General features: G+C 40.5%; 1 protein-coding gene across 1 annotated transcript in view; it reads right to left on the bottom strand.

Annotated features, from left to right (window-relative positions):
* Window positions 1-6001: 6001 nt before the first annotated feature.
* The window catches only part of VAPB (VAMP associated protein B and C), a 30538-nt gene continuing 25718 nt past the window's right edge, over window positions 6002-10821 (bottom strand). The window contains exons 4-6 of the mRNA XM_014873825.2: window positions 10622-10702; window positions 9252-9428; window positions 6002-7237 (exon numbers count right to left, since the gene is read on the bottom strand). Coding sequence (XP_014729311.1) covers window positions 7079-7237; window positions 9252-9428; window positions 10622-10702 — 417 coding nt within the window. The 3' untranslated portion in view covers window positions 6002-7078. The remainder of the gene's footprint in view (window positions 7238-9251; window positions 9429-10621; window positions 10703-10821) is intronic.

Genomic DNA, 10821 nt, shown 5'->3' with positions numbered 1-10821 from the left:
TATTGCAGATTTCCTCTGAACTCCAGCTCATCACCCTCTCTGAGCACTCCAACCCTTGTTTTTCTTTTCCTTTGGCTTGTGCTCTCCTTACTTTTTACATTTCCTATCTCCCATTTTGAATGGATTGCTGTCTACTTCCCTTTTTCTTATTTGTTTTATATTACTTTCCAGCTAATTTTTCCCCTCATTTCAACACTGAAGTAGGATGGGCAGTTAGCCAAAGTTGTCCCCCTTCTCAATTGCAAAATTATTGGGTTTTTGGCCATTTAATACCTTTCACTTAGAAAACTGTCAATTCTACTTCAGTTTTTCATCTAATTTCCTCCCCCCTCCCAGATCTGATATGAAATTTGCTCATGCCCTTTTGAAGCACCAATTACATTTATTAGCAGCTCACATGGCTGTTTGCTGAGCTCCACTGCAATCAGGATCCCGACCTCAGTTCTGACATTCATTTATCTTTATATCTGGCATAAACAAAACAAACCCAAATAATTTAATCTTTCACGTGTAACACTGCTTCAGAAAAACAGGTCTAGGACATAGACCAGGAGCTTTAATCCTGACTACTGGGTTGCTTTCCACTACTGTCCCTGTGAAAAAAAAAACAAGCCAATGTGTGCTGGAAGTTAATGGTAACAGGCACATGTATCTTAGTAAACTCTTCCATATTCACTTCTCTTATAATATTTTTAAAAAAGATTAATAATTTTTAACCATTCCAAAAAGCAAAAATAAAATAATTTCCCAAGTCTCAAACAATTTTCTGGCTTCCTGCACTGAGTCTGAGCCTTCAGTACCTTCTTTAATATCACAAGCTCCTCAGACAAGCTGCCTTTCCAATTTTCTGCTTCTTTAGCAGGTGCAGAAGTTTAAAGCATGAGCCAAGTCTGCCAGACAAACAGTCCTGGGTGTGACACACAGCTCAATTAACAGTAACTTATTTTTCCAATTAACTACCTTCATGCCTCTCTGTTTAAAATACCTTAGAATGCATTTATGCACTCTAGATTTTCAAGATAAAATGAAACAAAAAAATCTGAAGCACTTTCGGATACATTAACAGCATTGTGCTACTGCTTTGTTTGAGAAGCAATCCACATGGTATAAATATAAAAGCCTGTCCCACACTGTAAATAAATCCACTGCACTGAACAGCAGGAGGAAGCTGGAGACAAAAAGGAGATGGGTGACACTTGTCACTCCCAACTCCACAAGGAGTGAAGAGGAAGAAAAAATGAAGAGGAAGCAGGAGGTGAGTTCTGTGCGGCATGGGGAGAGGCATCCAGGACAGTGAGATCTCCATGGCAAGGCAGAGCCCGGCCCGGGCAGCCAGGATTCCCTGGCCAAAGGCTGGCACAGGCAGGAGGGAAGAGCAAGCCTGCAAGGGTGATGGGAAGAAAGAGACCCAGATGGAAAACAGGCAGCAGGGAAGAAAAGCCATTTAAAGATGCTCAGCTGAACATGGGTTTCTTTGCCAAGAAGCAGGGAAGGAACAGGGATGACTTGGCCTGGAGGGAGGGAATGGAGTGAGATTTGACAGCTCAGGGAGAACAGAGCAGGAGGGAGATCGGGCAGCAGAGTCTGCAGCCCCCACAGAAACGCTCCTTTGGGCTCAGCACCGAGGCACAGATTCCTGGCTCCAATCACACTCGTGTGTGGCCTCCCAGTGAAATGTGGAAACAGAAATTGCTGCTTCAGCTCCGAGCTCCTCCCCAGCACGTCGGGAGCTCAGGTCAAGAACGGGGATCCACACACGGAGCACAAAGAATTCCCCCAACACACGCGAGGGTTACACCCAACACCACAGTGCCACACTGGAAGTTCAACTTAAAAAACCTATTTACCTGTAACTAAAGAGAAATTAGGGTTCTCCAAGACCAGGCACACAAAGCTGGGCAGTTTTGGACAATTTCTGAGCAGTGTCAGCTCAGTTTTTGATCAGTGAAATGATCAGACACTGTAATGTACTCCCCAAACTCACAATGCACAAACCTGGTTCTGCCATTTCCTAACTCCTGAGTGCTTGACTTTGTACAGCCTTAATAAAGGTCTTTTAAAAGTAGCTCTCTGTGGGTAATTGTGTGTGGGATATTTGCCAAACTAAACATGAGGGAGTTCAAGAGGCTTTTCTAATCTTGTGAGTTTATCCACTAAAGAAAAAGATTTGATTAAAAAAATGAAGTACAGCTGAACTGGGAACAATACTTTACTACAGGCTGTTCTTCACAGGCACTTCGAAATCTTGAAAAAATCCCCCACAAAATTAGGAACTTATTAAATCAGAATGAAATGTACCAATGAAGAAACATAAACAGAAATGCCAGATGTATAATGTCAACTTGTAATACACAGCTTCAATTAAATCTTCTTAATTCATTTGTTTTCTTAACTTCTTTTTGTTTTGCTCTCTGGAAAAGACCATTTCCTAATGACAGATCACAGGAGGAAAGATCCAAAGTTCAAGTTTACTCCAAGGAAAAGCAGCCTCGTTTCTGTGCCCACAGACCCCACGTCCCTTTTGTATTTTCCACTCTTGCAGAGGCTTCAGGACAAACTCAGGCCTGGACTGGGAGGCAAAGAGATCTACATGGAAGTTGAGTAAAGGTTTCAGTTTTACTCTTTGAGTACAAATGTGAAATCAGTTCTTGAGCAGGAACTGAAGCCACAAGAAATGGCAGAGGGAGTGACAGGCACACAGTCACTCTGCAAGTGTGCAGCTGCATGTTCATTGGAGTATCACGAACAAGATTCCTGGCTGGCTCTCACTCGTGTTATTTTAAAAATAATTTTCATTTATCCAGTTCATTTATCCAGTAAAAAAAATCCAACCCATTAATCAACCAACTTTTATAGTTAAGCAGATTTGAGTAGTGGAAACACAATTACTTTGTTCTGTGAAGTGGATCTTCTCAAAATCCCGAACACATAAACTGAATTTCGCTCACCACCTGTCACTTCTCAACTTCCTCACTCGAGGACTTTGGGCCATGGACACTCCCCCATTCCCAAACCATGGCACAGAGGCTCTCCAGGCCCTGTGCAGCACCAGTGCAGTTGTGACCCAGCCACAACAAACAGGAACTTCAGTGTTATTTCACAGGGCTTTAATTTCAAACAGAGGGATTTTTTGGTGGTGCTTTTTTCTTCACTTACTTTATATAGAAAAAAAACCTCAGGATGTAGAATTTCAGGACATCACACAGGGCAAGAAAAATATAGTTTCAAACTTCAGAGCACTACTATGAAGCCATTATTGTGCCTGAAAATTAAGGACATTCCACTGAAAAGACAGAAGTGCCATTTTCTGAAGAAAAGGGATGACAGTTTTCTTCCACTGGGCAATGCAACATCAAGTATGTCAAAACATAAATGATCCATTCCTTGTGCACACCACGATGTAAAATTGCTGACAAGAATTGCAAGTTCACATGTGCAGCAGATACAAACCCTTCATAGTTTATTGATGAACAGAAATTCTAGTGAATTGCAAAGTGAAGTTCCAACTTTATCCCACTAACAGCATTTCAGGAGGAAAAAGTAACACCACCATTGAGCTTTACAATCCTGTATTTTTAGAAAATGACATTATGGTACATCAATCCCCCTCAACATAACAACATGACATGATCTTGCTCTTCAGCCCCCAGGCTACTCCCCAGTAACCTGAGCTGGTCCTGGCTGGCACAGGCAGCTGTTCCAGCTGTGCATTCCCAGCTGACAACTGCCAATGCACAGCAATAGTTATGATCATTCATGCACGGAGTATTTGCTTTAAGATGTGGAGAACTACATAAAAATAAAAGAAATAATTTTCCATTCGTTTCCCAGCTCTAGGCTTCAAGACATTTCAGGTATCTTTATCCCAGACTTGCCCAAAGAGTGCACCAAGCAGCCTCTACTGGGTGTTACAAAAATCAACAATAAATGTGCAAGTGGTCATCTTAAAGTAACAGCAAGGACAATAATTAGATTAGTAATAACTTGATTTCTACTACCATGAATCAATCACAGGTTTCTAGTATCTGATGCTGTGTGAGGACCCCAGACAATAATCTTATTTAGAAACTCTACATTTTGTGCACAACTTCCTAAGATGTACAATGTCCTTCAGAATAATTCACTTGCTGTGAATACTTCATGAGAACATTTGCTCTTGTGTTGTCATGAAAGGAACAACTTACAAAAAGAGCCAGGTGGCTCAAGAATATCCATCCAATCTATATTTGCACTCTATCTAGAAACTGGCCTTTCAGGAACCTTGGAAGAAAAAAAATCCTTAAGATTTCTCTCTACTGCCTATGAAAGAAGGGTTTGGTCAAACAAGGAGTGAGAATTCCCCTGATCTGTCACTTTATTTCAAGCTCAGCAAAGCAAAGCATTACCCAGACAATCCAGGGCTATTGTGTTCAGGCTCTTGTCAAAAATGGTGAGGGAAAAGCTCAGGATTTTGTTAAATTCTAAAATACAAGCAGTTAATTTAAGAGTCTTGTTTAGGACCGATGGTGTGGGGCAGCCCAGCTGCAGGCTACAGATGTTACCAACACTGAAATCCTCTCCTGGTCTCCTTGATCAGTGTCTGAAGGCAATGTGGAAAAGCATGAGAGGATTTTCTGGGACCTCTTTATGATCCTGGAGTGCAAACACCACGAACAACTTTGCTCATGAACCATCTACAGTTCCAGGCTGGCACAGACCAGCAAGAAGTGACTGCTGAGCACTGGGGGAGGACAGAGCTGCTGCTGCCTCTGCCCTGGGCCAGCAAAGGCAGCTGTGGTAGCTTTACACAGAGTAAAACCTGCCTGGAACATTATCCCAGATATCCTCACAGGAGACCAGTTTAAACCTTCAATCCTCCCCCTTTATCCTGCAAAGATAGTGATTTTTTTTTTAAACCAACGTCTTTTTAGGCTGTTTTTAAGCACAACAAAGGACTCTCAAAAAAACTTATTTTTTTCAAAGTGAACCAGAAATTTCTGATAAGAGAACAAGATATTTACAGCCACTTAAAAAAAATCTACTTCATATCTCAGTCTCCCTTCAGCAAAGGTTTTCTCAAATACATTCTTCAAAGCCATGAAAATTAATTTTGCAGTATCACTCACAACCCTGTCTTTCTGAAAAGAATGCTTCATTAGAAATTTTTCTTCAGCTTCTACTGCCCAGGAAGTATCATCTTCTTGATCAATTCTGCCCAATTTGTCCCATAAACTCCCTGCTTTGTCCTTCCCAGCTCATCTGCCCAGCCCTTTGCAGCCAGGCTGCAATGGCTCTGTCCCTTCCCTCTGAGCAGACAAGGCACCAGCACTTTAAAATGCTAAAAATACACCTCTCCTTTCTCTTGAATCTCCTACAAATACTTCCAGACTCGTGTCCATAAGCTGAACACACCAGTTACAGGGGGGTTTTTCCACCTATTTTCTTATTAAGCCTCACATAAAATTTCACTTATTTGCACTTGCAGAGGAGGAAGCCCTTGAGACACGAGTGGGACAAACAAAAGAGACAAGGAGTGCAGCAGACAGGCTGCAGCCCCAACAGCTTTCTCAGAATCCCAGGAATAGGGAAGGAATGACAGAAGTCATTTTTAAAAGACTCAGCTTCATCTTGTAATATGCTTCAAAAAAATTTTGTCACTGAATGTTTTTGGGTCTACCATTTAAGAATAGATGTGAATTTACCTGCTCAAAAACTGTTTCATCTACTGAATCCATCATGCTTAAACACTCTTTCTGTATGCACCTTGTAGTAAAAGGAAGCTTAGAAATAAAATCATCTTATTTTAAAGGTGCTGTCAAGTGTCTGAACTCTTGAACAACTTTTGTGTGTCAGGATCACGCTGGGGTGGTTTGGTTTGAATTTTAAGTTAGTCTGGAAATAGAAATTCACCCTGAAGTATGACTGCAAATTTCCTTATGCCATGAACAAAGCTGACAAGAGAACACTGTTTCCTCCCCATCTCTAAAACTGTGAGAACAGGACAAAAGTAACAAAGGAAACATTAATTTGGGGGCTTTATTTAATTTTTCTTTTCTTTTTTTTTTTTTTTCTTTTTTAAGATGCTACATAGTCAAACAAGATTGGTCTTTTTACGGCATAGGACTAGTTTACTACTAATAATTTTGTTTCTCCCCTAGATAGGCTTATTTACATACAAAAACAGTTTCCTGACCACTGTTTCCCCAATGCTCAGATGATCAAAACTCCCAACAATTGTGTAGTGCCCAAAACACCAGGAGGCAGAAGAATCTTGCACCACTACAGCAGCAAAGTTTTAGTTCTTGTCACTGGCTTTGAGCAGGTGCCTTTTCATACCACAAAGTATTAGTCAATCCCGTGACAATAAGGAAACATGAGATGAAATACATTAAATAAGTCAAATATGCATTAAACATCTCTGAATAACATCTTAATTCAACTAAATGAACCAACAGCAATGTAGCTTGGTCCCTTGGTGAGAACAAGGCATTGACCTTTATTCTGAACGAGCCCCTTGGTGCTGCCCAGCTCCCTCAGTGCTGCCACAGACAAGTCTTTGCAGCTCCCCACTACTCATTTAAGTGCCGAGAAATTGGTAACTTGCACAGAGTTGAAGACACTGACAGAAACTGTTAAATTCATGAGCAGAATGGTGGATTAACATATTTTACAGAAGTTATCAACTCCTCCTGCCTAACCCAGCTCCAAACATCCCTAGGGCCAGCTCCAGCAGTGGAGGAAGAGGTTTTTCTAGTTTTCCTTTTTTTTTTCTTTTTTTTTTTTAAAAAGAGGTAATCCAGCAACATGTACCAGGGTCTAAGAATGTTTAAAATGACATATACAATATTCCATTGTAGTGTTAAATCAGGATTTTCTCCCCCCTTCATCACTGAAGCATATTCTCTTTCATTCATTCCCTCACCTTACATTTTGAACTTTCTAGATTATGTTACATAGTATTTGTGCAGGGGTAATTTAAAGGCAAGACCTGTGAGATGTCATACATTAATTTTTTTTTTTTAAACATTGTTATGAATAAATTTAATCCAATGATATGGCAGAACCATCAAACCAATTTACAATTTCCAGCATGCTGCCTCTACAAGGCTATTTTTCCTATAATTACACCAAAGACAAAGAACAAAACCACCAAAGCAAGTAGTCTGGAGCTGAGCCCTTCATCCTTGACAGCAGCTGCAGAAGGAGATATTGGGTTGTTTGTCTGGGGTACCTTCCTCATCCGCAGTCCATCTTCTTCCTAAAGGAACACATATTGATTATTTCCATCAAAAAATGCTTTAAATATTCACCCTTCCCATATTTATTTAGGTGGGTGTTATAGAACGGGTGAAAGTGAATTTACAGCTAAGTTAGAGCTGAGTTTCCTGAATTAATCCTGAGAAGGAAGGGTAGGGAGGCAGCAGGGGAAAGGCACACACTCATGTCCTGCTAAGGGAGGGGGAGGAACTGCAAGAACTCCTGTGGAGTCTAGAGACAGCTCCAGAACTTCAGAAAAATGATGGAGGAAATGCCATGAAGGTGCACGTTTTTCACAAGGCATGGCAGTCACACTCCTCTTTCCCCACAATGTCAGATGTCACAACACATCTTCCCAGCCCCTGAAGGGAAACCACTTTCCCCCTTTATATCAATGCTGACACTTCGACATGAACCTCATGGCAATAATTAGGATAGTTTCTTGATAAATCAGGCTGCTCACCTGATTTAAAGATGAGACAACAGATAAAACAAACAGATATTCTCATTTTCAGTGGGGATGATGCTCCCCTCAGCTCTCTCTGAGCTGTGTGTTAGCACACTCCAGTCACACACACACACTCAGAGCACTTCAGGAGAGGGGCAAATGAGTCTTTTGTGACTTAATTTATGTCCAGCTGAAGCAACAGTGTTAGACTTTTTAATGTGACACAGTATTATAGTGCAAAAGTATAAGGTACCAAAGCAAAAGTCTCCAGTTTATGCTTAAAAAAATACTCAAGAAACTAAACTGAAATGAAAGTTACTGCAGCCTCAAAAATTGTCAGATAAGTGAAGTTCAAAGGACTCAGGATATGTCAGTGTTTCTCACTTTTAAATTTAAAGGGGCACCTACATGATCTGAAGGTGAACTTATTTTTTATTAATTAACTCATTGAAAGCCACAGGCTACCCAATACCTCAGTGCTGCTCTAATTCTGAATGGGGACAACTGACATTTGTAAGCAATAAAATGTTCACATACAACACACCTTGTATAGAAACAACAAATTTTCATTTGAAATATTTGAATTTCTTTCTGACAGTGACTCCAGCCTGACACTCACAGCACCTGGTAGCAAGCAGTGATTTAGCATTGCTTTCTGATGTTTTACAGATGTTTTTAACACTCCACAAAGGGAACAAAGAGCTCACCCATCAAGGATGTTACTGTAAGACATCAGCTCAATTCTAGATAGCTCCTGTAGAGTGTTTATTCAAGACTGATTTGCAAAATTATTAAATCAAATCATATAGAACTCAAAGTATTGAGTTGCTGGCAGAACAGGAACACAAGGAGAAGTTAGGGTCACGTCTGTTATGTACACATATTATTTCTGTGCAAAACAAAACTGTTTTCAAGAATCCCTCCATGCATCAGCCAGCCAAGCAGCATCAGAGCTGAGAGAACAGAGCTCCTTTCACTGGGCTGCACGAGTCACAACATCCACACTTTCCTTGGTGCTGAGATCTATGGAAGTAGACACTTACAGCAAATCAAACTACTGTAAAAAGAATTTTTGGGCAGAGTGATAAAGGCTTCTCAATTACTGGATTTCCCAGCTGTATGCTGGATATGACAGGAAGCCCATTTCCCATTCATCTGTCTTAATTTGGCCATTTCAGCAGCACATTACAGGTGCAATTACTGAAACACTCAGTATTTGCACAGCACTGCCCTCAAGCTCCCATTGGTTTGGGAAAACGGGGCCAAGTCCAACACTGAATGCTTAATTCAGACTGAGAAATTAGGTGGGAAAAGAAAAAAAAGAGGGGGAATTCACTCCTCTGGGTTGCTACCCAATCCCCTTCTGTGACTGCACGACTTGTGCCTCCCTTCAAAGGAACCATTGATTTCAGCACCTTCTCAGAGTTTACAGAGAAACCTGAATTATCTTTTACTTTATAGACAATATTAAAATATTGTGCTAAGGTCAAATAACCAAACCTTCAAGATGGAAGCTTCTTTTTCAGGAAAGGGATAAATCTGAAAAGAAAACAACAGCAATCTTTACCTTAAACTGTTTATTCTCCTCCCGTAACCTCTGAACTTCTACTTGAAGCCTCTTATAGTCTTCCATTACTTTCTTAACTTCATTGTCATCCAAAGAAGAACTTAATGATTTAGACATTACAGAGGAATCTGTCTTTGTTGCAGTTGTGGATACAATTTTATTTATTTCTATGTCATGCTGTTAAAAAAGGATAGAGTGATTTTTGGTTAGTTATTAACACCACACCACACACCTGATAAATAGGAGGAGAATCAGGTAAAATTGTCTGTGCACACCTGACACGTGCCTGTATCAAAAGAAATAAACAACATTTTGCTTTCTGTAACTTTACTGCTATCCCAGAAAACACCAGATCAGCAGCAATAAGTGAAGACAGAACGACCTCGACTTTTCAGGCCCTGCAGACACAGAAATGTCCCTAAAGCAGCTCCCACAGTCAGTGGGATTCCCACTGATACCTTCCCAGGCACAGCACAAGCAGCTGCTGCAGGAGCCAGGACAGGGCTGCAGCTCCCTCCCCCTTCACTCCCCACTCCTGGCTGGCCCCTCTCCCTGTTTCTGTGGTTCTGTGGGGATACAGGAATTTGCAATCCAAGTTGGGAAACAAGGTTCAGAATTCCCAACTCTGCTCTTTCTCCTGCCTTTGGATCTTCTCCATGCTCTGCACTTTAGAAAGGGTCTCTCATAAAATCCAACCTCTCCCCACCCAAACAATTACATAATCCTAATTACAGACTGCTCAGTGCAAAGTAGAACAGCTGTGCCTTTAGCACCTGCACACTAGCAAGCATTTTTCAGTTTATTCAATCCATTATCAGTTTTATACTGGACAATAAATATTTGCATTACAAATTAATATGTCCATTACCCTAACAAGAAAGAATCCTACAATATTATAGCTGCTAATTTTAATATAACTCCTAACTGCACTTGACCTCCTCACCAGTTTTCTATCAATTTACCTGACAAAATCAGAGTTGTACCAAGGAAGTGTTGGACAGGAAAATTTATACTGCTGATGGTTGTAACTGCCTCAATATCAACTCTGAGCTTCACAACCAGCAATCAGCATCTTCAATATTTTTAAAGTATTCTTTATCCTGTGACCTTTCACTAAATGAAAACAGATCAACTCAAAAATTCCTTTGTGCTACTGTTGCACTTATCAAGTTCAAACTGGCTGCTAGATACACCAAGGATTACCAAGATTTTTAATAGTTTACATTGTGTTTTTAAAGGGTGATGCCATCCAGGCAGTGAAACAGAGGGTTCTGCTTGTGCTTATATAGCTGTCTGTACAAACATGCCATTTTACAGGATTTACCCTGGTATTAAGTTAAATCACTCAATATGCATCTGAAAATACTCACAGGCTTATCATTTTCTGCTGGTAGCTCAAACACACACCTAAGTTTCGAATCCATGAGTTCTTCTGGTTTTGCTTCTTTCCACTGGAATAAGTGAATTTCATATTAAACATGTTAGTACAACCAGGCAGATTGGAAAGGCAGTGCATTATGTAAACAAATCACATCATTTCACTCAGAAAGAATCCACAGGTGTTTATCAC

The sequence above is a fragment of the Sturnus vulgaris genome, chromosome 17 (assembly GCF_052056855.1).
Source record: "Sturnus vulgaris isolate bStuVul1 chromosome 17, bStuVul1.hap1, whole genome shotgun sequence".
Taxonomy (NCBI): domain Eukaryota; kingdom Metazoa; phylum Chordata; class Aves; order Passeriformes; family Sturnidae; genus Sturnus; species Sturnus vulgaris.
The sequence above is the reverse complement of the archived record's forward strand: the minus strand, read 5'-3'. Positions and strand labels throughout refer to the sequence as shown.